This window comes from Rhamphochromis longiceps, linkage group LG17, assembly GCF_057381845.1.
Source record: "Rhamphochromis longiceps isolate RC_006_pf linkage group LG17, R_longiceps_female_GT1.1, whole genome shotgun sequence".
Taxonomy (NCBI): domain Eukaryota; kingdom Metazoa; phylum Chordata; class Actinopteri; order Cichliformes; family Cichlidae; genus Rhamphochromis; species Rhamphochromis longiceps.
This window is the reverse complement of record NC_140573.1, coordinates 33,448,429-33,475,096: the sequence shown is the minus strand read 5'-3', so window position 1 is coordinate 33,475,096 and position 26,668 is coordinate 33,448,429. Positions and strand designations below refer to the sequence as shown.

The following is a 26,668-nucleotide window of genomic DNA, read 5'->3' as shown; positions in this document are numbered from 1 at the left end:
TCATCTGATTTTCACTTTCCAAACAACAGCTTGAGGAATAACCTTGACATATTCTAAGCGAAATATTCTCTCGAGAGAACAAGCATCCACTTTATCCTGACGAACAAATTGATATGTGGGAGTTTATGGAAAAGTCTCAGACAGCGTCAGTGTGCGACATAATGACTCAGCCTGTAGGCGGCCACTCCAACACGTCAGAAGTCCGCCAGTTTGTCTGAAGTGAAAGCAGACTGCCGGCCCATCCTCAAGTTTCACTACACGCTTGGACATTACACCCACAGACACACAGAGATGAGCTCTGTCTTTGGACTGAAAAAACTGAATTTCATGCACTGCATTTGAGAAACTTGGGATTCTTTCTCCATATGAGGAAGAAAGTAAGTATGTCCTTTAATTTTTTAATGTTTTTAACATATGTAATATGTGTAACTGTATACGCTTCCATACTGGCATTGATTTTTCTTAACTTTGCTCATTAAATAACAGGAATATTATTTTATATTAACATTTCCTGCATTCTTTGTTTTTTTGTCAGCTGCTTACTTGTTATGAAATGCCACTGTGCTTTTTATAAAGAAATGTAGCCTTGTGGTTTTCTTCAAGCTGACTGTTTTATTAGATAAGTGCTAAACTGATAAAGGGAATATTACAATCATATAACATTACAGGACTACATCAAAAAGTTCATGTTATGAAGCATGCTTCCTTTTTGAGCTGCATTTAAAAGCAGTTGAATGTTATTAAGAGATCTACAGTAAATGCTGCACGTACTGCTGCTGCAGCACTCTTCAAGAGGCAGTAACGTGACACGCTAAGAGGAGTAAAAAAAATTGATTTTTTTTTTTTTTTTAATAAAAGGATAAAATGCATTTTGCATTAAATGTGACACTAACGAGTTTGCACATTCATTTATTAATTCATTGTTTATCGTTTGAAGCAGTGAGTTTTAAACTGGGAGTGTCACTTTACTTCACTGACAGTCTAAAATATATGTATCGTAAATTTACTGTAATATTGACAAAAATGAGAAAAAGGTTATACTAGGTAAAGCAGATCATTAAAATAGTTTATAGATCAAATTTAAAAATAATTGGATCCACAGATTTAGCTCCATTTCTAGTCTTAAAATGTTGCCCAGCCTTTTATTTATTGGCTTTTATGCCTGGCAAAGACATTGGAATCCTCACCTTTAAGTAAGGGGGGGGAATTGATTATCCTGTAATACAACCACACTACCCTCAAACAAAACACTGAGGTTGAACTGGTCAACTTTCATTTCAGGGATGTGGTAAATCAATGCTCAGTAACAACACCGCAGCAGATGTCGATTGCTGTACCTTATGTAATGTAAGGTATACATTTCCCCCTCAGATCTTGAAAGCACCTTGTCTCCTCCTGAGTCTGGTAACAAGTTTGAATCTTTGCTCTGGAAAATTTGGGTCACCAATAACTGATGATGTGAACAAGCTGCCAGTATTGGTGAGTTACTACAAGACTGATACATATCATATTTATAGTGCGTTGACACATGAACTTCTGTTTTGTGCTTCATGTTAAATTATCTCTGTAAGAGCTTCCATTCCTGATCATTTGTAGTAAAAACAAAAATCCTTCCCTGTCATTAATTCCTCTGTAGAAGCAGAATATCCCCTATGATTATGAGATTCCTGTTAGTTACATTCCCAAAGAAGTGGTATGTATAATGCAACGTGAGAGAATCAAATATAAAATTGGTTTGAATTGAATCAAAGCTGCTCATAGTTCTGTTTCTCCGTCTTCAGGCTGGCACCTGCTGGGTGGTGTTAAATATCTATCCACTGGAGCAAAGTCTTCGGAAGCTGGCCAGCACGTTTGGCACCATCTCCACCAACAAAGACAACGTACTCCTCTTCATTGCAATGCTCAAGAGTTTACGCTTCACCTTAGACCACGAGAGGCTGGTGGGTAATGAGACACTGTGGTCTATGCTGCTCATCTTCTCTGCAAACAGTACTTGAATTTGTGCCTTTGTAAAATTTAAAGTATCAGTGATCAGGTAGAAAGCCCTTTTGGCAGTGTGTTGGTGTGCGTGTAGCACGACATGTTGTAAAATCAAAGTTACCTGTGATATTGTGCAGACCGTTGGGTGCCTGCACTCGTATGTATATCTCCATCAGGTAACGCTTAGAAATGTTCAGGCCTACAGGGCATGTGGAAACACACTAACACTATGCTAGTTTTGCAAATAAGCCCTGCAGCTTAATTTTATGCCAAATTAATGTAATAACCTAGACAGTGAGGGACTTGTTTTAAGGAACATTTAATTGAATAACTGAGGTATTTAAGGTTGGCTTGTTGTCTGATTTCCCACAGGAAATGGCGATGCAGAGCTTCCAGTGTCACTATCAGGAACATGGCTTACTGACTGGTCCTTACTTTGACTACATCAGAGACTTTTTACACACTGCTGCTCAAGGACCAACTGACTTCTCCTGTGAGCCACCACCATGCCTTAGTACTGAACAAACACCAGGTACAGTCCTCACTTGCATTTAAAGTTCAGATTTTTTTGTGAAAGCTTCCAAAATAAAGTAGATTATTGGAGGGGGAGGCATTCGTTTAGGATTAGGAATCCAGCTGTGTACAGTAATCAGATATGCAGCCTTAAGGCAGAAGCGTTTCTTTACAAAAAAAAAGAAAAGTAATTTGATGACCTCTCAAAAACAAAAGGTATTGAAATGACCAGTCCCTAGCTGTAACTAAGATTGATTTCCATCAGAGTATTCTGTCACACATTCAATAAGGGGATTGGTCTGCCCTCTATCATATTTCTAAGGTGTAAGTGTGATTGGTTACATTGTCAATAACGTCCTCCTTGCAGGGGTTCATGAAGGGAATCGTGGGGATGCTTGGTCGAGAAGATCTCCCCTGCTTTTGGTTCTCATCCCCTTCATCACTTGTGTTGCTCTCATAGTGTGGTTGGTAAGTGAATTTAGACTTGAGGCTTCCGTCTGCTGGTCTTTGTGGGTTAGGCTAAAAAAGCCTGGCTGTTAATGTGCCCTCATTATATTGAGCACTTCCAGGAAGGAAGTTGTAAGGTTAACAGCTCATCAAAAATTCATTAGTAATCTGAGACTCTGTTAACGTAATAAAACCCACTTTTCAGATTTACTTTCTGTCATATGAAACTGTATGACCAACACAGGCTTGGTGCTTTTCTTGTTTTCCTTGTTTTTTTGTTTTTTTTTTAGGTCAAGTCTGGAAAGCGTTTACCAGTATGCAACACTGAAAATAGCCAAATGGAACCTTCTGACACGATCCCAACTGTGTCTATCTCCATCCCACTTCAAACACTCACCCACGCTGCTGACGCTCAGCCAGAGCGGGAAGCGATTGCTGAACATGAAAGTGGATGAAGGACGTTTAATAAAGAAGGAAAAACTTGGACAGCAGCATACCAACTCACTCTCCAGTCAGCTGGATAAATGAGTGGTCTCCTCTGCTTTCACTCATCTGAGCGCAGGGTCCACAGCTACTCTGCAAGAGCAAACCCAAGCTGTTGTGGAGGCAGGTGTACTACAAAATTCCCCATCGGCACTTCTTTGGTAGCTGATTATCTTTCAAAATGGCTGGCAAAGCACAGATTTTCCTGCCTTGGGTTCCGCTGGCCTATTTTGTGACAACCAGATTCAGTTTGTTTTTCCTCACACTCTGGACTAATATCTTTAAGGGGTTTGTGCTTCACTTTGAAGCTGCAATCAAAAAAAAAAGTATCGCTGGAGCTTAAAATCATGTAATCATCACACGTCATCCACTTGATGACTCTGTCTGGGCGGTTGCCAAGACCGCCCTTTCACTGCTTCGCAACAACCTGATTTCTACAAGCAGAAAAAGACGTACAGTCACATTAATGCTATCTTGAAAGGAAACAACTAAAATGCTGTTGCTGCGTTTTATCTCACGCAGCCTGTCCTGTACTTGTTGTTGACATTATTATGATCTGCGATCTGTCGCAAATTGCAAACCTGCTACTCACAAACAACACACTGAGCAGTTCAACAAGTGTCCCACTTTGTGTATCAAAGATCTGACCAGATGGCAGATAGCCATCGCCAGAGGCACTTTGAATCCAGTCATTGTATTTTCAAAGCCGTTGCCCAGTGATCTATAGCTGCTGCCCAGCCGCAGTGAGTGTGTTAGAGGTTTTAATGCCTTATTCACTGGGTCAATCATGTTCAGTCATGAGAACATGACTCCCCGAGTGTGAGCGCTCTTGTAGTGCATGTGTCACAGACGGAGCGAGAGACAGTGCAGACAGGACGAGGGAAAGTGAGGGAGATAGGGACTGATAGATGGATGGACGGATGAGCTCAGTGAGAAGCATAAGGAGGGCTTGTTCTCGTCACAAAAGAACTGGCCGTAGGCTGGAGGAAATGCCAGTTACAAACACGACTGATGTGCACAGATCCCTATGAATCAACAGGCTAAGAATCCTTCTAGACCGCAGGCTAAGCACCCTACAGAGCCCGGTTAGTATTCAATAACAGTTGACTGTATTTGAATGATTAACTTCCAAAACACACCCATGAAATATGGATATATCTTTGGTAAAATGTCTTTCTGTCGTAGACTTTGTGTAAACAGTGTTGTCTTTATAGTGAACTGTTTGTAAAGGTTTCATATTTGTATTTTGTGAAAACATGTTATTTGTGTGTGAAGTATTTAAGTTATTTGGTTACGTGTTTCACTTACAAAAAATGTTTCCAGCTGTTTTAGTGATGCAAATGATGAACACGCCCAATTATATCGTGAATGTACAGGAGCTAGACAAAATACTGTGAACGCAGAAAGGAAAGCGCGTTGTAACTCTCACCAAATTCAGAAATCCATCATTTTGCACTGCAGGGGTCTGATCACATTTACAAATTACTATATTTAGATACTGTCCCCATATTTGAAAACTGTTTGTCTTGGATTTCCTCTGTTTTTCCCGAGGTTTTTCACCTATACAGTTCATCTGACTGACATGGCTGCAGTTTGGGAGGAGCATTTTAACTGTTTTTTTTCCCCTCATATTGATAATTCACATGCAACATTGTTGATTGTTCAGTATCTTTTATACCCAGACGAAAGCAAATTTTACAAGATGTCAGTCACCACATTGGACCTACTATAAATCTGTTACAGTGTAATTATTTGCAGAGAGCCTTTCCACTCTCCTCTGCTTGTAGTTTCTTATTTTCTCCACATTTTGCTGTGCTCAGGAGGTTTCTGGGCTTCAGCCCTCCAGCAGTGGGTGTTTAACTCCCAGCCAATAAAAGTTTTCTGGCTTTGAGGGTGGGGAAACGTGGTGACAACATTACACGCCTCCATCTCACTCCTCTGCTCTCTGTCTGTGTTGTGAATGTCTGTACATCTGTTCCTCCAGAGGCACATAGTTAAAGCAGAGTGGCCAACTGGCAATGCTGCACCTTGCTGTAAAGGTGTGGCTGTGTTTGTTGTCTATAGGGTGACCGCAGTGAAATAATCAGAAAATGTTGTTTCATCTCCCTCGTGTCATTCACCCCCCCCCCCCCCCCCTTTTTTTTTTTTTTTTTTTTTTTTTTTTTGAGGAGGCAAAAGTGGGGAAAAGCTGGATGTAACATCTGTAATTAGCATAAAGTGTATACGATACTGTCGCCTTTTACTGTAGTTTTCATTGCAATAGAATTTTTTTTTTTTTAAGGAACTTTATTTTTGCTAATCCATATAAATGGCTACTAAGCAGATGTTCTGCCGGTATTGTGCATATATTCTGATTTGTCATCAAAGTGAACCAAGTTTGTTGCCTTCCTGAAATCTTTGTAATTGAAATGGTAGACTTCATGTTCAGGCATGTGAAGTTTATTTAACACTGGGCTTGATAAAAGGCCTCCATTCTTTTCTTTTCTTTTTTCTTCTTCGGGGAATATTTCGACATGCATGACCTCTGAACAAAGTATTGTATTCAGAGAGAATGGTGTTATTCCAAAGGGACAGAGGTTTATTTGGAGAATTTTTCCACATTCTGTTTTTCTTCACAAACAACACTACCACCCATAAAATGTCTCTGTGACTGTTGCAATAAAACTAATTCATGAAGTTATGTTCAACAAAACAGTGCATTTGGGCTAAATGTTGTTAGACTATAAATGATTACATTTTTCGACAAAGCACCTAAGATCTTGTAAGATTCGGTGTACACAAGATGAATTACTTGACGTTTACATGTCTTTAAGACACACCTAATAATATAGAATAATTAAGTTTTAATTGACCATTTAATTTTCTTACTTGCAGACCATGGCCAGCAGAAATCAGGTTATATTGAAAAGCTTTAGGTAAATATTCTATTCAGCCTTTTAATTTATAGGGCAAATAGTGTATATGCTAAATCACCACTTCCTTGGGTACGCCTTGATAGTGTTGGATTCAACCCCCTTTTGCCTTCAGAACTGCTTTAATTCATCATGGCAATAATTCATCAGGTGCTGGACACATTCCTTTCAGATTTTGCTTCATATTAACATAACAGCATCACACAGTTACTGCAGATTTGTTGACTGCACTACACCGCCACCACCAGCCTGAACTGTTAATAAAAGGCTGGATGGATTTATGTTGTTTATGCCAAACTCTGACCCTATATCATCAGAGTACCAAAAATGGTCAACTTTATTATCCCCAAAGGGCATTTTGTGGTACACTAGCGGCAAACAAGCGCGCAATGAAAAATATCAGACACAAACAAGAAAAACAACAACAGGACTCCACAGTTTGTCACTTAAAACATTAATGGCAGCAACGACAAAGGAAAACTTGTTAGTCCTGCACCGTGGTAATTTGTGTCTGCAGCCAGATGGAAGCAGCTCAAACTTCACTGCCGGAGGGTGTGATAATTTTGCAAGAATTGGTAGAGACTTGCTTAGAATATTTAAAATCTAAAATGTTGAAAATTAATGAAAATTAATTAATGTCACTGATGACTGTCATCAACATGACAGTCATCAGTGACATTACCCAGGCATTTGTGACATTACCCAGGCATTTTGTACTCATCACTGGCCAATCTTGGGCCAATTTTGGTGAACCTGTGTGAACTATAGCCTGTTTCCTGTCCTTAGCTGACAGGATTGGTACCTGGTGTGGTCTGCTGCTGTTGCCCATCTGCTTCAAGGTTCAAATTGTGCAAAAGCAAAGATTGCTGCTGACTGGTTATTTTCTCTCATTTTCTGCACCATTTTCTATAAACCTTAGAGATGTTTGTGGGGAAATCCCAACAGATCAGCAGTTTCTGTACTCAGAACAACCTGTCTGGTAGCAAAAACCATGCAAAAGTTACTTATATTACGTTGCTTTGTTGACTCTCAATATAATGCTTGGTTTATATTGCCTGATTAGATATTTGGGTTAACAGGCAGTTGAACAGGTGCACCTACTAAAGGGGCAAGTGAGTGTATATGAGCAGCTAGTTGTTTTTTGTTTTTTTTGGGGGGGGTTGTTTTGTTTCTCTTTTGTCCCAGTCAAAAACAAAAAGATTTCCAACTGAATATTTATACACAGCCTGTTCCTAATGCTGGTTTACACTGCACTGGATTCATTATATGAAGCTCGCCTCCTTGTCAATTGACTCACTATTGTAATAATTTAAAGAAACTTTTCATAGTTTTTCTTCCTCCTCCTGAACAATGAAGATTTTGGTGCTTTTATATTGTTTAGGAACATCCGCCGGATGTACCCGGACTTTTGTTTTGGAAAGCCGCTGCTAAGCGGTCGCCATTATTCTTCCTGGCTTGACGCTCAAGCTAAAGACGGTTTATTACTTTAAAAACGTTACATTTCGATTTAAACTGTTACAGTCTGTCTGGTGCTGTCGGTTGACCGTCTCTTGAAGTGGTGACGCATCCTGAGCACAGTATGGAAAAACGCTATCATACTACAAGTAAGTTGCTAAGCTAACGCTTGTAAGCTATCTGTCGCTATCCGCCACCGAGACAGGCGGTGAGAAAAGAAGATGCAACGCCATCCATCTGTTGCAGTAAGCAGACACTTTCCTCTAAACCTATAGCCACCCTGAATGCAGTTACATCTCTCAGGATATTTTTGAGCGCTGTTTGACAAGTAGTTACATGGCTAACTAGCTCAGGAGGCTAAAGCTTTTAAATTAAAACATCCATCCTCCGGATGCACTCGTTTGTCTTTGTATATTATCGTTTACGCTAACTCCCACGAATAACGGTAAGATGAGCCCAACATCTACTTGAAGTTTGAATCCAGCTCTGCAGAAAATTGGCGCTCATTCTCTACACTATTGCACACGCACACGCAGGCGTGCACTTTTTCAGACCCTCTGCGGCTTCTCTGCAGCCTTCAAAAGCCTCCCGCTTGCGCTACAGCGCCCCCTACAGGCAGCAATGGCACAACCCCACAAATGGCACAACGTCTGAAGTTTTTCTATGACCAAAACTCGCCAATTTGCTATCACTGACACAGGGCGGATTTGTGCTAAGTTTGTGGGTGTGGATGCCGGAGATGACTTTTTTTTTTTTTAAAATATTGGCCTCATAACAGCACAGTAAGAGCCACATTGTGCAACGTAATGTTTTCAAACTCGTTTTCAGGTGCCCTTCCCTTGGCCTCCCTTCGCCTTATGGCATCTCCTCTGCAGCTGACGTATTCGTACATCTGGCAGGTCGTACGGCAGAAAAACGTTAAGCAGTATGGGAAAGTGGAGGAGTTTGTGACCATGGTGGTACAGACTGTTCCTGACCTCATGAGTTTCAAACAGACTGCCCAGCTGATCTTGGGGCTGAGAGCAAGGGTGAGCTGTTTGTGTGTCTGCATCAAATGCTAGTTGATGATTATGAAGCTGAGAGTAATCCATAAATTGTATGAGTCTAGATTAGTGATTTTTTATTTATTTATTTTTTACAAGCCTCCTTTACACTACAATTGGTGGTGGTGGCGGGGGGCAGTTAATACAATCTGTATGGTGACTAATGTGCTCTTGTGCTGCAGATCATTTTGGATTTGCTTCGTAAAGACGGTCCACCGGATTCTAAGGCGATACAGACTCTTATAAATAAATTAAAGGTCTCCACATTATCAGGGGTAGGTGTGCAAAAAACTATTCTGCTTGAAAGTTTCATTTGCAATTTTTTTTAAATGCGTGGATTAAATCTGAGTTTAAGTGTTTCCTCTGCTGCAGAAGGATGCAGAAGTGGAGAAATCGCAAACAAATTTCATGGTACTGGTCCAGAATCTGCTTAAAAACCCTACTGAGAGGAAGCGCTTCTTCAGGGTAAACATGCTAATGTGGTATTATACAGGCACTGGTTGTAACCCTTGTATTTCCTCTTTTGTTGTCAGTATAGTGTTTAGAGATATGCCATTTACTGTTTACAACATGGTTAAACTTTTTTTTTTTCCCTCAATAGGAAGTGTTCCCTGTTCAGTATGGCACAAAGTTTGACACAGCACTGCAGACTCTGATTGCAGGCTTAGTGTGCAAGCTGGAGCAACTTCTTCCTATGCCCAATTTGTCCCAGGTATGCCTTTGTGATACATTTATGACATTTATCCCAGGGCTCTCACAGCAGGGTGGGCTACTTTTTAGAGATCCGACATGTCTTTTCTCAGGATCTAAATTCAGTTGCAAAACATGCTGTTGCAGACTTTCAGAGTGTTTATCCGGTTCCGTAATTGGCCACAACTAAAGCAGAATATAATTCTTATTCATCTTAACACTCATTAAAGTGTCCAGACACGCTAGGGTGTCTGCTGTACGTCTCTACGCCATGGATAATGGAGCACCTAATTATTTTTTATCATAAATGTAGGTCAGAGTTAGAAAATTAATTGTCTGTCTGTTTGACACTGATAACAGAAATTTTAAAGTCTCTATTTAAAGGTTTTTATTTGTCTAATGTGAAAATGTAGACAAATGTAGACTCAAATCCCTGGAAGGGCTGTGTCAAAAAGGGCATCCGGTGTAAAAATCTGTGCCAAATCAAATATGTGCATTAGAGCAGGGCGATATGACCAAAAATATTTATCACGATATACATTTGAAAATTTGCGATAACGATATAATTGACACTAGACAAAATACTTTACAACTCCACAACTTTATTAGTGGAAAAAACCCCATCAATGTATTTTCACTTAAACAAGCAGCTGTTTTTTATGTGCATTAAAGTTATATAAAAATGTAACAGTGCAAATTCCTCGCTGACAGTTTAACCAAAAGGCATTTCCAGTGGAAATTGGCCGACATATCCTCAGCATAACCATGTATAACATCCACAAAACTTAAAAAGAGGTGATAAACACAAAATACGGTAATATTGTGTTGAAGCACAGTACGTATCACTCCGCGAGGCGCCTGCCTACGCTCCGACAATCCATCAAGCGGTGCGGGTTCGTAGCTTAGCAAAGTCGTACTAAAACATTTGACAGATTTTCGAGCGCCATGTACGACATAAAATCGTTTCAAGGTCAGTAAACACAACCAGAATTCATACATAAGGCACATGGGATTATAAGGGGCACTGTCGATTTTAAGAAAAAATCAAAGGATGTATTTTAAGTGTGTCGTATTTTCCAAAAAACACGGAAATAACGACGGCCCGCTAGCATGCGCTACCAAAAATAGTGCTTTGTTGTGTATCTGACGGACGAAAGCCAAACCAGTTCTACACCATTGAAGTTGCAGCATTTTTACAAACCAATTCTGGTTCATCCGTTTCATTTAACGATCCGCTTTCGCTTTTCACATTCTACGTCGCCGCCATTTGCGTATGCAAACCTAGGGTGCATGCGTGTTTTACCCATATTCTATCGCGATCATTTTCCTATCGTTGCCCAAAATTACACCGATATTATCGTGAACGGTATGATATAGCCTAGCCCTAATGTGCATCCATCCACTGTGCCGAGTCTTTTCTTATAAGGAAGCAACTGAAAGAAGCATTAATTAATTTTAATGCCTGAACTTCAGCTTGGTGCCATGATTTCAACGGAGCCCAGTGTTCTGGAGGCATGTGGAGGCTTTATCCCTGATCCAGTGGATCTGAAGACACTCCTTCTACACCAGCAGGCCAAAGGACTCCTTGGTGTTAAAGGTATACTTTAGGCTGTGTAAAGATTGAAAGTTTTTGTTTTTTTAATTTTTATTCCTTTTTTTATCAAAATATAACAACAGATATATGGGTGTCTAAGCTTGTTGGTATTATAACTCGTTCAGTTCAATTTAAAAAATGTGCACTTCTTTTTGTGCAGCCACTATCTCGTCTTCAGTGGGCGACTGTGTCCTCTCTTCACTTGCCTTCCGGCCCAAACCTGTTGATCCACCACCAGAATCTCCAAAAACAGTAGAGGTCACAGCTAAAGAAACAAACCAAACTTCTGTCAGTGACACCGAAGACGTGGCTGTAATTTCAGATGACCCTGACAGCCCAGCAGTCAACATTTACAGTCCTCCGCGCAGGGGGCGGTATGATTTTAAAACACTTTATAGCTCTGCATCAAAGGAAAGGAGTGTCACAACAGCAGCTCAAAAGGAGAATTTGGTGCAGAAAGAGAGTTCTGCACAAGAACAGCCTGCTCCAACTCCGCAGAGCAAAGAGAATAATGCACCCCAACCGCCACCATCAGAAGCAGAGAAACCAGCACCACAGCCACTGCCTTTGAAATCAATCCCTTTCAGGGTAGTTACGGTGCCGTGCAAAACTGCTCCCACTTTACCAAATGCAGATGGTGCGGGAACAAAAGATGGCCAGAAGCCCCAGACTCAGCGTGTCACTTTGCATCAGTGGGTGTCACAGATAGCCTCCAACTCTCTGTCACTCCCTGCCCTACCACCTCTTCCTCCACCCAGGCTGAGTGCTGGAGATGACGCAAGGCCAAGCATAAGAAGAAAAAAGCAATTTAGGCCTCTGGGCGACAGGTTTACTTGCAGTGTGTGTGATAAGAGCTTCCCCTATCAGTCCAAGCTGATGGACCACGAACGAATTCATACAGGAGAGAAGCCTTTCCACTGCTCAGCATGCAACAAAAGTTTCCGAACACAGGCTTTCCTAAACAACCACCTCAAGACCCACAACGCATCTCGTCCTTACGCTTGTGGGCAGTGCGGGAAGTGTTTCACAAAACTCCAGAGCCTGACGAAGCACATTCTCGCCCACAGTGGGCAAAAGCCATTTTTTTGTAACATCTGCAACAAGGGTTTCACGCAGTCCACCTACTTCAAAAGACACATGGAGTGCCACACAAGCCAGATGACGTTTCCTTGCAAGCACTGCAATAAAGTTTTTCCTACGGCTTTCAAGCTGTCGAACCACGAGCGCTGGCACACCAGAGATCGCCCTCACATGTGTGAGCGCTGCGGGAAGAGATTCCTCGTCCCCAGCCTGCTGAAGAGACACATGGGCTACCACATTGGCGACCGCCAGTATCTCTGTTCCCAGTGTGGAAAGACCTTTGTCTATTTGTCTGACCTGAAGAGACACCAGCAGGACCATGTCCCCAAAGCAAAGATCCCATGTCCTGTCTGCCAAAAGAAATTCTCCAGCAAGTACTGCCTGAGGGTTCACCTGAGGATCCACACCAGAGAAAGACCCTACCGGTGCACTATATGTGAAAAGACCTTCACTCAGGTTGGCAATCTAAAGGTCCACATCAGGCTGCACACCAATGAGCGGCCCTTCAGCTGCGATGTGTGCGGGAAGACTTACAAGCTGGCATCCCACCTGAACGTCCACAAAAGGACACATACGTGCAAGAAGCCCTGGACGTGCGACACATGCGGGAAGGGATTCTCTGTCCCCGGACTTCTGAAGAAACACGAACAGCTGCACACAAGAGAAGCCAACCCTGATTTCTCCGGTAAGCGGAGGCACAGGGGTAAGCAAAAGAAGCTCTCCCTCAAGAGGAAGTTTGATGAGGAAGAGGAGGTCAGCGATGATTATTAACTGAAGAAACGCTGACATTTCAATAAAAGTGTTTTAATGTTGAGGCACTGAGTCATTAAAGTGATGTTAGGAATCATTGACTCTACAGACCAGAGTTATAGCGTGCTATAATCAGTGCCTGACTAGCTGGAGCATCTTAATGAAGAATCCACTGTTTATGTTCTTAAAATAAGGCAATGTGACAAATTAACTTTAGGTGATGAAGTTAGCCAAAATGTCACATTATCTGGAAATTAAGGTAGCCAAGAGCATTTCTGATTGTGAATTAAAATGTTGTTAATCATTTTATGTAGAAAAAAAAGTCATGTTCATTGATAAAAATGTTTTCCCAGCATCATGCTATTGAAGAGGCTATCTAAATATAGCAAACACTTAAGAGATGAGTATCATATAAACAAAAGTATTTCAGCGCATGTGACTGTAGATAAACTGCTGTGTAATAAAATGCTGTAGTGTTGCCACGAAACATTTTAACTTGTCCTATTCTTGTGGAAATTTTAGTAATTAAAACTACTTCCACCACATGCTTTTTTTTTTTTAATGAAACATGAACTGTAAGCCTTTCAAATAGTTTTAGTGATATAATTCATGTATTTGTGATTTAAAACTGATAGTTGTTTTGTGTGTGTGTGTTCACGTAATATCAAGAAACAGACGACCTTTATTTCATCTGTGCACAACCATTTAACCTTATGCAAATATGTGATGAGGTTGTTCTGTGAATTCCATTTTTGTTTATGTAACCCCCAAAGAAATATACTTACTCTCAGTATTTTTTGTGATGTTTTTCAGTAAAATAAATATTTGTGGCAAACATCTCTCACTGGTGTATTTTGTTAAATTTTAATTCACGACAACAATATGCCCACTGTACTGTCTTCTGAATGTCCTGAATTTAGATAGCTTTAGTATGTAAACAACATGCTTTAAAAAAACCAAAATAACTATAATAAAGAAAAATGCCTCTATTAGTGTATCTGAATATACAGGCAGAAGATTTATTATAGTTCTTACTAGTAGTGTTGAACTACTATACTAAGTGTATATTTTTTAGTTTCAGTATTGTTTTATATTCTTAGTGTAATATACTATATATAGTTCAGACTGTGTCTGAAGTCTTTTTTTGCTTTTTTTTTATTATTATATTACCAAGTATGTTTGCATATGTTTCAATAAATTGCTGCAACTGTTTCCCATTCATGTTAAAATGCTTTAAACCTAGTTTTATGTGACTGTATAGTAAGCCTCCTATTAAAGACAGTGGTCCAGGAACAGCTAGCTCGCTTTCTTGTAACCATTTGTACGACAGCACGGTAAAACCGCTTACAGGTCCTCCTATTTTATTTATTTATATATATCGCCGGAACCATAACTAAAGAAACCGTCGGATTTTAAGTGTGCCACTTCCAACCGAAAAATGATGCCGCTTGCTCTTTTTTAACTTCATGGAAACGCCCTGTCGCAGTGCCGTCCAGTGTTGCCAATTCCTCAGTAAGGGAAATCACTATTGGCTGTCCTAAAAGTCGCTAGAAGTCGCTAAATGACGTCATCGTCATCTAATTAGCATAATTGGTCATGCTAATATAATTGGTCATGCTAATGTATTGTAACCTACCCTGTTGGAGAGAGAAATAATATCGTGGAAGAGACATAAAGTCAGTAAAAAAAAACGTCTTAAGTGCATTTATAATTTATTTAGAACTACAAATTAAATTTATTTTAGCAATTATTGTTTTTTTTTAATGTAACAATTCCAACCCTGCTCCTTTTCCGGGCTTGGACCGGCAAAAGTGACCCGAAATAGGCACTCTGGTGGCGTTACCTTGTGTGTGTGTGTGTGTTTATAAGTAGTTATAAACCTTGTGGTCCACAAAACAACATAATAGTAAAAGAAGAACTGACTGCATTACAGTCAGTGCGGGAGCAGCGGCTTCGCTCATGCGCGATTCATTTGCAGTTTGGACGCATAGGTGTGAACATCTCCTGCCCTGATAGCCGCTGGGGGAGGACTATCCTTGGCCTGTGAGCTTTGGCACGGGCGAGGTGCCCACCGCAGCAGCACCCGCTGCTTATTGAGAGTAAGAGCGATATGCGCTTTCACGCCAAAAAGTCGTCATAAATAAGTCTCCAATAACACCAGAAAAAGTCGCCAGATTTGTCGCTAGTCGCTTTTTAGAAAAAAGGTCGCTAAATATAGCGACAAAGTCGCTAAGTTGGCAACACTGGTCTCAGTTCAGTCCATAACTACGGGGCGGTTTCCGTCACCAATGTGGCACCTAACCGCGCATTTCCACTGGCCCAGGATGGCACGCCTCTGGTCCGCTATACGAGCCAAACCGTAATCAACCACTATCTCCGCCCTCAGCCGAGCCGTATCTAGGCAACGCTCCACTTCACTGGCTCCAATGAGGTGACGTCATTTAGGCGACAGGAGGAAGGAGCGCCATGTTGAAAAAAAAAAGTGAAAACATTCCAGCTTCTCTTAGTTGCTCTGGATTTCTGAACTGCAAGAAAGGAGAGATCATGGAGCCGCTGGTGCACTGGTCTCATGAAGAGACCCAAGCGCTTATCGGTGTGTGGTCAGAGGAGAAAATCCAGCGTGACCTGGAGGAATCCTTCAGAAACGAGACCGTTTACAGGGAGATGTCAGGCAGGTTGGCTGCTCTGGGAATAAGCCGCTCTGCTAAACAGTGCAGAGCCAAGATAAAGAAACTTAAACAGGAATACAGAAACACGAGGAGACACGGTGAAAGGAGTGAGGCAGTCACAAAGACCTTCAGGTGGTATGATGCTATGGACACTATCATGGGTGACAAGAGTGCCCGGACACAGAGCAGAGAGCGGCCGTCTTCTGTGGTACTGGAAGTCATGGTTCCTGATGTGGAAGCAAGTAAGTTGGAGAGAAATAAATTAAATACAGATGCAAAGTACAGCAAATACTAACAGCAGTTAGATTTTATATGGATTCTTGCTTCTCTTCTCTATTTTACTGTCTGTTTAGTTTGTTTTTGTATGTTATATTGTATTTTAGTATACTGAGCTGTTGAACTTGATGCAAGCTGTTTTGTTATAGTTTCTGTTTAATGTTTTTGCTGCTCATTACTGTGCAAAAGGCTTGAGTCACTCCTCACCTCTTAATTTTTTTTAAAAAGTGGTCTTTAGCAACAGTTTTCCAGGTTTTCTGAACTTTTTCTCTGGGCACTGGCTGCTTTTTCACTTATTTTGAATCCAGACCTGACCATATTCAGAGGAAAAGTTTTTTTCTTCATTTAATTTCCAAAAGAAGGCTTGCGTAAGAGAGTAAAAGGTGTGTTGAGGAATAAAGATGGTCATATCAAATATTGACTTTCAAGCACCTTAGAACTGTACAAACTCTGTTATGCCTTATATGGGGTGCCTGTAGCTCATGAGGTAGAGCTACTACTCTTTCTAATGATCAATCCTCAGTCTGCATGCCAAATGTCTTTGGAGTAACCCCAAGTTGCTCTCCGATGCATCCATCGGACTATGAATGTGCGTGAATTTGAGAGAGAAGGCACTTACATAGAAAAACAAAGAAACTGAGGGTGGCTCAAGACTTTTGGACAGTACTGAATAACACATTAACTTCCCAGTTTTGCCAATTTTAATTAGTTATTTGTCTCTTTAAGGTCCACCCGCTGTAACAGACACTCCAGAAAGCTGTACGACATCCACCCATTCACTGCAACTCACTCTGTCCAGACCAAAAGCTTGTCCTGCAGGGATTCCACAAGTATCTTCTTTCTATTCTGTTCAGCTTCATGAATTTGATGGTCCTTCTACAAGCAATCCAGTCACCTCCACTGCTGTACAAACGTCAATCAAAGGCAAGTAGTTATCAAGCCAAACATATTTACAAGTAAGGCTGCTTTACGGCTTGAATAAATAATTTTCTGTTACTTTCACAGACACCCCCTTGTGTTGTTGGTCGAGTAAAGAGGTCCAAGCATTGCTGACGCTTTGGGCAAACCCCGAGGTTCAACGGGAGCTTCTCCTCAACGTGAGAAATAATAAAGTTTACACTTGTCTCAGTTCCAAACTGGCCTTGCTCGGTTTTAACAAAGCACCAAAGAAATGCAGGGAGAAGATCAAAAAGCTAAAGCAGGAGTACAAGAGGATCAAGAATGGCCAATACAGGGGTGGAAGCAGCAGTGTGTGGTTTGCCATTATGGATGAAGTCCTCAGTTCCCAGGCTCTCACAGCAAAGCGTTCACAGACAGTGCAGAATTCCTCTACAGTGCACTCCCTAGCTGTACAGGCCGTTGCCCTGGATGTGGATACAGATGGTAAGTTGGAAATAAACTACTATGAAATAACTCCTACCATTAAGAGTAGTTATTGACCTAACTGTGTCCTCATAACTGTGGTTTTGACAAGTTATCTCTCAAATTGATTACTTTTAATTCTATAATAAATAATATTTTTGTGTTTCTTAGGTAAACATAAGTCATAATTCATGCACTTTTTTTTATTCTTAAATTTCTGTGCATTTTCAGATGAAACGCTGTGGTTGCCTGATGAAGTCCAAGTGCTGGTGACACTTTGGGCACAACCAAACATTCAGAAACAGCTTCTCACCGCAGCGAGCGATCAGGTTTTCACGTACCTCAGCAGTGAGCTATCACTGGTGGGGTTTAACAAGACACCACGTCAGTGCAGCGTCAAAGTGAATGAGCTTAAAGAGGAGTACAAAAAAATTAAGCACATGGAGCTATATGGAGTTGTTAAAGGCGACTGGTTTGCTATTTTGGATAGTGTTTTTGACGCTGATGGAGCAACTTTGAAAGAGGTGAATTTATGCGTTGTGCAGAAAAAGCCTAAATCAACAGAACATGAGCACGTGGATGGTAAGTTGTTTAAAACGTAATAATAAATAGTTTTGTGCAGAAAAAAATTTGCTGATCTGTTGCTATATTCTTTTTTTGATTCCAGCAGATAAATTGCGGGCTGTTTGGACACCAGACGAAGTCAGAGTTCTGCTCAGTCGATGGGCAGAGGAAAGCATCCAGGAGCAGCTTCGATCAAATCCGAGAAACGAGAGAGCCTTTGCTCAGCTGAGCTCCGAGCTCGCCACTCAGGGTTTTGATAAGACCACGAGTCAATGCAGGTCGAAAATAGCACTCCTGACACAAAAGTACAGAAGGATCAAGGCACAGGAAGACCCGGAAAAGCAAAAAAGCAGATGGTTTGCCATCATGGATAAAGTCCTCAGTCGCAGCAAGACAGAGACTGAAACTAAACCAGTCAGAGATTCACAGCGTGCATCTCTGCAGACATCACAGCAGAGCCTACCTGACACAGCGGAGGGTAAAATGAGCTCCTGTTTATTCACTTTACAGTGGCAGCTGCAGTAAACATGATGGGATGTGGGTCTCTGTGTGGAAGGGATTATCGCAGCCAAGATGACTAAATTTGCTGTAGCTTTCAGTAAAGTGAGTTACAGTACGATCAAATATTTGTGTTATTTTTACAATTAATTGTTTACGGATTAAATGACCTTCCACAACTGAAGACACCTCTTAAGCAAGATCAGCTCCACCTAAACTATGCAGGATCCATGAATAGAAACTCAACGCTGCATTCCTGCAAAGCATTCACCCTGTGAATTCCAAACAACCTTGTTGTAACACGGTAATAATTAAAAACAAGCCAGGGAGCAAATCTCAAAGCCCCCCCCCGCTTTCATACACATCAACTAACCTTTTCTCAATCCACTAACTCCGCTTTCACTTCCTGCAATTTAAAACATGCTCTTTTTAGACTTTACAGACACAAAATAATAGCTTGATAATTAAATATGCCAATTTCGTTTGTTTGTTAATTTAGATTTTTCAGTCTTTCTTATTCTCTCTGCAGGTTGCCGTTTGTCCGTCTCCTCGTTGTGCCTCCTCGTTCCAACTCTGCGACTGATGTGCGCCTTTGCCTGGCAGGTGGTTCAGTGTTGTAATGTGGCGCAGTACAGAAAGGTGGAGGAGCTGGTGAAGTTAGTGACGGAGGTGGCTCCAGAGCTGCTGACAACCAGAGAGAGAGTGCAACTCCTACTCAGACTGAGAGCCAGGGTGAGAGGCCCACATTAGAGTATATTTTATGAATATTCAACAACAAACTAAGGGGAAAAATACTTAATTAGTGTAGATCAAGGGCAGCACGGTGGCACGGTGGTTAGCACTGTTGCCGCACAGCAAGAAGGTCCTGAGTTCAATTCCACCATCAGGCCGGGGTCTTTCTGTGTGGAGTTTGCATGTTCTCCCCGTGTTTGCGTGGGTTCTCTCCGGGTACTCCGGCTTCCTCCCACCGTCCAAAGACATGCAGCTTGTGGGGATAGGTTAATTGATTAATCCAAATTGTCACTATGTGTGAATGTGCGAGTGAATGTGAGTGTGAATGGTTGTCTGTCCCTATGTGTTAGCCCTGCAACAGACTGGCGACCTGTCCAGGGTGTACCCCGCCTTTCGCCCTATGACAGCTGGGATAGGCTCCAGCACCCCCCGCGACCCTGAAAAGGATAAGCGGAAGCGAATGGATGGATGGATGGATAGTGTAGATCATTAATTAGCATTTGAAAATGTCTCTTTCAGCTTGTGCTGGAGTTGTGTCTCAACGAGAACACGACTGACCTGCTGAATATCCAGCCCCACCTGAATGTCATCCGAGACCTCACCTTAAGCTGTGAACAGGAGGTAGGTTTCTCGGGTACAGTTTCACTCTGTATACATTTTATGTTCTTTCAGACTTTTAAAAATGTCTTTACCAAAGAATTTAGCACAAATGATGAAATTAGGTTGGCTTCCAGCTCTTTTCTGAAAGCCTTGAGCTTTTAGTAACTTTGAGCAACATGTTTTTTAAATCAGAAACAATCGTGTTTCTCAACTGACCTTAGTGAAATATGAAAATAAGCAAACAACAAAGAAGTAGTCGCATTAGTTATTTCGATTTCCCATTTTGCAAGCACAGTGGTCATTAAATGGATGCCCCGTTGTTATCAAATGGTAAATTAACATGTGTATAACATGCATTCATTCAGTCTTTGCACCCCTATTTTGCACCTTTGCTCTTTGCCTGCTCAAATTAAGTAACATTCCTTCCTTAACCCCCTTGAACATTTAAAAAGTAGGGCTAGTCTATACTTCGCCTGAGCGTTGGTCCCATGTTTGTTCAGTTATGCTGAGCTTCTTTGATTTTTTTCCCTGCTTTTTTCATAGCATATTTATTACTGATGTTTCACTGAGCTTTTGAGCTTTGAATAAACTCTTTTGATGTTTGTTTGTTTTTTAAAATCCTAGTTTACTTTCACATATTCAAATTGAAAACTCTGTTTATTTAATATTTCTGTACAAATTAAAAGTAGCCTCCAAATGTTTAATCCTGAGACTGTGGGCTGTGTCCTTCAGCTATAATACACATTGACCAGATCTCAGCACATTTCTCACACTCCATTATCAATTATCAAATGATTACAATTTTTTATGTTTAAAGAACCCAGCATATACATGTTAAACATGTTTGTCTTTGACACCATTTGACAGGATGCCACCGAGTTGGAAAATTCAAAGTCCAACTTTGTGGAGGTTGTTCATGCCATACTGGAGGACCCAGAGGAGAGACAGAGGTTTTATAAGGTGAGACGCACAGTAACACAGTTATCATAATTGAAAAATATGTAATGAGTGAACTTTATTTGAGAAGAAAGAGCTCAACTATTTTTTCCATTTCAGTTTTTGCAACAAGTTCATGTTTCAGTTTGTTAGTTCAATTCTTTCCACTTTACCATCTCAGACTTTCATGAAAAACATCCAGGACAAAGATACACGTCTTAATAGGAATTACACAAAGATTTCCAGTCCTTGCTATCATTATGGAAGAATGATGTTTTTTTTAACTAGAAAACTAGATTATCTTGATTAACTGGATTATCCAGACATTTTGCAAAATTCCTGTGAAGAAGGGTTTATCCACTGGACAAATCTGAGTTGGAGAGTTGTTTCAAATTTGGTAAAGTGAGATGAAATGACCTTTTTCCCATTTGTTCTAGGAGGTCTTCTCCATATACTATGGCAAACAGTATGATGTCACATTGCAAGCTTTGGTGTGGAAATTCATCTCCAGGCTGGATAATCTCTTACCAATCCCTGATATTAGACAGGTAAGGTTTAAATGTGTGGTCTTTCATATCAATACACACACACTGTAGTGCTCCATGACCTTAAGCAAACTACTGAATACAAATTGATCAGCGATGTGTCAGCATGCTTTATTCTGTTGATTGTGCACCGCATTCTCTCTTTTTTTTTTTTATTAATTAATTAATTAATTTTTTTATTTTATTTTCACTTACTGAATACGGGACAGCACCGCATTCTCATGAAGTGTTTTGCAAACCTTTCACAGACTGCACAGTGGCTCAGCTCCGCTCCCTCTGTCACAGAAGAATGTGCACGGCTTATTCTGGAACCTGATCAGCTGAAGGCGCTACTGAACTTCCATCAGCAACAGTCAGGAAACGGAAGCAAATGTGAATAGGTTACTACCCTGGTTAAAATATGATCAGCTGACTGGGCTTGCTAAACTGTTGATAAGTAAATAAGCTTCAAAATTAACTCAAGTTTTAAATTTTCAGCCTGGAAATAAAACTATTCAGAAGTTAAATCTATTGGAATACAACAAAACTTGTATTAGGAAGGCTGCACATCAGTATTTAATGTGAGTTTTTCTGTCTCTCATAGGCTGTTCTCAGGCTGACGAGAATATGTTTTTGCCAAAGCTGTTGTTTAATCCCAAAGGAAACTTCCAGCATGTTTCAGCACAACTGGATGAGCTTTCAAGCAGCAAAGATGAAAGACAGTCTGATTACAGCGAGGCTGAAGAGCCAGCTGATTGCAAAGCACCTGTGAAGGGCTGTGAGAAAGAAATTAAAGGCCTAAAGTTAAAACATGAACAAAGCGATGGCATGGCATCTTCATACTGCTCAGGTATGCAAGCACTGACGCCTTTGAGAATAACTGTTTTCCATTGAATTTCCACATTCTAATGAGTCCTCATTATCTTCCCATTTTCAGATTTAAATTGTGCACCTTTGCAGCTGCAGACCTGCTCTCTGTGTCCCTACTCTGACAGCCATGTGTCAGGACTTCTCAGGCACATCAGAGAAGAGCATCTGATCCAGGAATCTAATCCCATCACAGATCCTGGGAAAGACTGCGTCTTTCAGAGAGTCAAAGATCAAACGTTCACTCCTAAGATGAGGAGGATAACGGACACTTGTGAGTATTGCGGGAAGGTCTTTAAGGATGTATCAGCCCTAACCAGCCACATTAAAACACATACTCTTCCATTCCACTGTGACAAGTGTGACAAGAAGTACTCCTCCAAGTGGTCGCTGACAGTGCACCGTCGGATTCACACAGGCGAGACTCCATATCTGTGTTCGTACTGCGGTCAAGGCTTTAGGTCTTCAAATATCCTTGCTCTGCACGTCCGTATACACACAGGAGACCGCCGATACAAATGTCCCATATGCGGAAAAACATCAATCCAGCATCTGTCGAGACACATGCGCATGCACCGAGGGGAAAAGAACTATCTGTGTACCGAGTGCGGGAAGGCTTTTCTGTCCTCTGGGGAGCTGAGGCTTCACATGAGGTTTCACACAGGCGAGCGGCCGTACACGTGCAAACACTGCGGGAAAGGCTTCATCGCAAAGTGCCTGCTGACTGTTCACACCCGCCAGCACACGGGGGAGAGTCCTTATAGGTGCTCGCTGTGTCCGAAGTCCTTCCGCACTTTGAGAGCACAGAAAAGACACCTGGTGATACACTCAAGCAAAAAGTCTTTCCAGTGTTTGAAGTGTGGTAAAATATTCCGGCAAGAGGAAACTTTCAAAACACATGCTGAGACTCACAAATGATTTAAAGGGGACCTATTATGCTACCACTTATTTTCTGTCCAAATTTTCAAGTTGTGAGGTCAGCGTTCAAACAGACAAAGAAGCCAAAACCTCAGGCTTTAGACTGCTATAAATGCTTGGCTTGCACCAATGGGGTTTTTTTTCCTCTCTTGGATCTTTATGATGTCATTTAGAGCAAACCCACAAGGGGCAAACAGTCAGAGGAGCCAACAGAGAGCTAACAGTGACTAAACTAAGAGGCTGCACAGAGATATATAACGTATATTTTCAACTACAAGTCATTCAAAGCTGCTCTAACAGTATCTATGATAAAAAATATGGAGCTTAAAATGAGCATAATAGGTCTCCTTTAAAAAAATGGCAGTGTAAAATATTTTAGTTTCAGCAGTTGAGTTTAAAAGTTCTCATTCACTTATATAACTCCACTATTGCTTAAAGAACCAGCTTAATTGTTGGAAACGATGTAACTCTGTGTTTCTTTCGGCTACTTCTGTAATACAGAGGGCACATTTTGTGTCTCCTCCTGGTCTCAAACTGGGGAGCTGTTGGGTTTTAGGCAAATGTTTTTGAAAACTATGTAAAGCTAATATTCCATAAACAGTCCAGTTAGCACACAGGTAACTTTAAAAGTTTGTGTGAGCTACAAACTGAAGTTATTTGTTAATGAAAAGTAGCTGTTGCTACTTTGAGTAAAAATCAAATAACAAAAGTTTAAATCTCAATTTTATTTGGGTTCATAAGTGTATAGTTATCAGAAGGTAAGTTCAGCCAAATTATAAGAACAAAATCTCTAAATAGTCAACTATCTAATATCTAAATCAAGATTCTCCACAGATGTTCTTGATCTCTGGTTCAACGTCTGATCCGCTGCTTCTCTTTGTCTCATCAACACGCTTTCAAAGGAAAACAAGACACAAAGAAATTCACAATGCACAACCAAATGTCGTTCTGAAACATTAATCTGTATAATAAAAACATTAATAAATTTTAGCAGTTTGAAAAATGTGAAACATATGTGACTCTTAGGTCTCCAAATGATTTATTTCAGAGGCCTGTTTTCCACTTGTGCTTATTTCCTGCCATGAAAATTGCATCACAACAATTTTCCCTTTCTTTAGTGCTTTTAAGAGGATCAGTGAGACACTGAGACACCAGGACTGGTGCTGTGTAGTTTATGTTGTAGTCGGTATGAGGATTCGTTTTCAGAAAGCTCTTCTCATACAGCCACTCAGTGAGCTGTGATATTAGTAAAATAGTTCCAGTGTTGATGAGCATAATGGCAGTGCGAAAAGAAAACAGGTGATATTGGTGGCCGTCCTCCTGGATGTTGTCCCATGGCAGAGGCAGGACGTAAGGTAGGCCTATCAGAGGTTCCCCACCCAGAGTTCTTAGCAATACACCCAACACAAAGCCACAACAGGCCCAGTACCGGGTCACCCAGCAGGGTAAGAAGAATATACATATCACCTGGGGGGGGGGACTCATTGAATACAAAACGTCTGCATTGACGATCCAGAACAGATGAACGGAACTTGTCATAGCAAGGCCTGCTCCCATCAGTCCACACAGGATGACTGAAACCTTAACCACCACAACAATCCAGTTTTTTGATGCCTAAAATTTAGATTTATGGATGTTTATGGGTGACATTGGGAATAGATATAGAAGCTGTAGCAGCAATGCATATGAAGACTCTTGATTTGACACAACAGAGCTGCAACATTTTTCAATTTGCCCATTATGAAAAATTACCAAACCCCCAAACCATACCACAAATACTGGTCATGTTAAAAACTGATACCCACCTGTTTGTAAATCACATTCTTGAAGATATTACAGCCTCAAATGTGGTGAAGCATCCACACAAGACAGATTCGTCTCATCTTTAGCCAGTGGAATATACAGTCGCAGCCATGAACTCCAAAAAGGATTTTATTAGGAGTTGAAAGAAATGATGTTTTCATGAAAAATATTGGAAGGAACTGTTTTGCTTACAGATTTATAAGACTGTTTATTTTTATTTACCTGTGTGGTCTTTAGAAAATGTTGAGCAGGGTGTGAAATTTGGTGTGAAATTGACACCTGACAGCACCTGGCACCTCCTACGCATTCTGCTTATTTCCAGAAACTGGGCTACACGACCATTACATAAAGACAGACACACAAATACATGTCATACTTAACATAACCATGGTAAGTGTAGTTTGTATGATCAATGTTGTTTACGCAAGAACTCAAACCAAAAAGCAACCATATATTTAATATTTCTTGATATAATTTCAAGTAGATGGGCGTTAAATGCAGTATAAATAATTAATAGGTACACCTTTACTGCTTCCACAGGAATTAAGAGGGTAAGTAGCAGCCAGGTGCTGTTAATTGATTAACTGATCACCAGGAGGTTTGAAACCAGAAGTGTTGGTCTCCCAGACTGCTAAACATCAAGTTTACCTTTGACCTCCAGCTATCACTGGCTGATGGAAATAACACTTTGACCCACTAGATGATATTCAGTCAATAAACCAACAGCCTATCTGCTCTGCCTTTGATAAAGGATTGCGGGATACCACATGAAAGTGTCTTGCAATGGAGAGAAGTGCACTGCCCACTTTTATCAGCTAATGCTGAACAAAAGAGTGACTGAGAAGAGCTCAGCATGGTAAGAGGGTGGGAAATTATAAAATCCTTTTTAGTAGCATCACTTTATCTTTGGAATATTGGCAGAGATATTTAAAGTCAATAAAAATAAGTTTGTTTTGCCTCCGTCTCTAATAGAGACATTTTGTCCTGCTTTGAGAGGGAGAGGATCGTCTGGGCCGACATTCTGCGACTCTTGAATTATGCCTGCATTTGCTCCTCAGTTTTGTCCCCCTGTTTTCACTTACTAAAACAAGAGAAACCCCGAGTTTATAGGCAAGGTGAGCTTGCTGAGAAGCAAGATGCCATGGGAGATTGGGTTGCTCAGCTTCTGGGGCCTTCTCATTGCTAAGATGAGGAATGACTGTCTGATTTAGCTAAGCCAACATACACTGTCCACGCAAATATAAGAACTCTTAATCAGCCAGCTTATTGCACAGAAGAAATTGCAGTCACACTATAGACCCAAGATATTTGCTTCTTTTTTTTGTACCTAAATGTACCCAAAAGGCAGGAATTCAAGTTTCCAATTTCAAAGTCCAAGACTCATATAATGACTGGGAAAGTTGCAATACCAAAGCTCTCTCAACACTGTTTCCATCCTGTAGACCACACAGTATTCACCCCTCACTGCCGCTGACCTCAACCTCTTACTTCCAAGCTGCCACAGAGGGCGATCAGCGGAGAACCACTCACCACTTGTCTGACCCCGAGACCTCATAAGATGGAAACCCCCCTCTAGACAGAATCTTACAGAACAAACCACACTGACTCAGAGAGCCAATCACGTGGTAAGTGTGCTGCTGTTGACATCTATATGACTATGTAGGATTGTTCCGGGTTCTTAGTCATTCAGATCATATGTTGTAATGACTTGACCTTGTTTGAAAGAGAGCCCACAGCTGAATGGAGCTCAGTGGATGAATGAATGGAGGGACATATGTGGCCTAATGTAGTCAGAAAAATACGACAAGCATAGGACACGTGGAAAACAGATCACTGTGTTAAGAGTCTTGCCTTTTTATTGAGAATCACATAAAGATTGATTACAACACCACACTAACACAGTCACTTTTTAAGCTATGATTGCACCTCTGAGTTGTTATTCTAGTAATTATAATGGCAGCATGAGAGTTAG

General features: G+C 40.9%; 3 protein-coding genes across 6 annotated transcripts; all 3 read left to right on the top strand.

Moving 5' to 3' along the window:
* Window positions 1-267: 267 nt before the first annotated feature.
* Window positions 268-6,048, top strand: LOC146650027 (uncharacterized). The gene is made up of 7 exons (XM_085386648.1): window positions 268-377; window positions 1,372-1,479; window positions 1,637-1,693; window positions 1,782-1,940; window positions 2,353-2,512; window positions 2,861-2,961; window positions 3,231-6,048. Exons 1-7 carry the CDS (start codon window positions 366-368, stop codon window positions 3,393-3,395), a joined length of 762 nt encoding a protein of 253 aa, XP_085242774.1. The 5' UTR covers window positions 268-365; the 3' UTR covers window positions 3,396-6,048.
* A 1,694-nt stretch (window positions 6,049-7,742) lies between these two features.
* On the top strand, window positions 7,743-13,784 carry LOC146650026 (uncharacterized). 3 transcript variants are annotated; one of them, XM_085386711.1, is made up of 7 exons: window positions 7,743-7,939; window positions 8,619-8,818; window positions 9,016-9,108; window positions 9,209-9,298; window positions 9,435-9,545; window positions 10,997-11,120; window positions 11,278-13,784. In XM_085386711.1, the coding sequence occupies exons 1-7, from the start codon at window positions 7,915-7,917 to the stop codon at window positions 12,966-12,968; spliced, it is 2,334 nt and encodes a 777-aa protein (XP_085242837.1). In that variant the 5' UTR covers window positions 7,743-7,914; the 3' UTR covers window positions 12,969-13,784. The 3 variants fall into 3 exon arrangements, with proteins under 3 accessions (XP_085242837.1, XP_085242836.1, XP_085242838.1); XM_085386710.1 differs by having other exon boundaries at window positions 9,206-9,298; XM_085386712.1 differs by having other exon boundaries at window positions 7,743-8,035; window positions 9,206-9,298.
* Window positions 13,785-14,993: 1,209 nt separating this feature from the next.
* On the top strand, window positions 14,994-23,899 carry LOC146650025 (uncharacterized). Of its 2 annotated transcripts, none has more exons than XM_085386708.1 (12): window positions 14,994-15,858; window positions 16,619-16,816; window positions 16,898-17,275; window positions 17,486-17,836; window positions 17,922-18,296; window positions 18,846-19,048; window positions 19,568-19,669; window positions 20,516-20,608; window positions 21,022-21,132; window positions 21,339-21,501; window positions 21,713-21,958; window positions 22,046-23,899. In XM_085386708.1, the coding sequence occupies exons 1-12, from the start codon at window positions 15,414-15,416 to the stop codon at window positions 22,891-22,893; spliced, it is 3,513 nt and encodes a 1,170-aa protein (XP_085242834.1). In that variant the 5' UTR covers window positions 14,994-15,413; the 3' UTR covers window positions 22,894-23,899. The 2 variants fall into 2 exon arrangements, with proteins under 2 accessions (XP_085242834.1, XP_085242835.1); XM_085386709.1 differs by having other exon boundaries at window positions 14,997-15,858; window positions 21,378-21,501.
* Window positions 23,900-26,668: the final 2,769 nt, after the last annotated feature.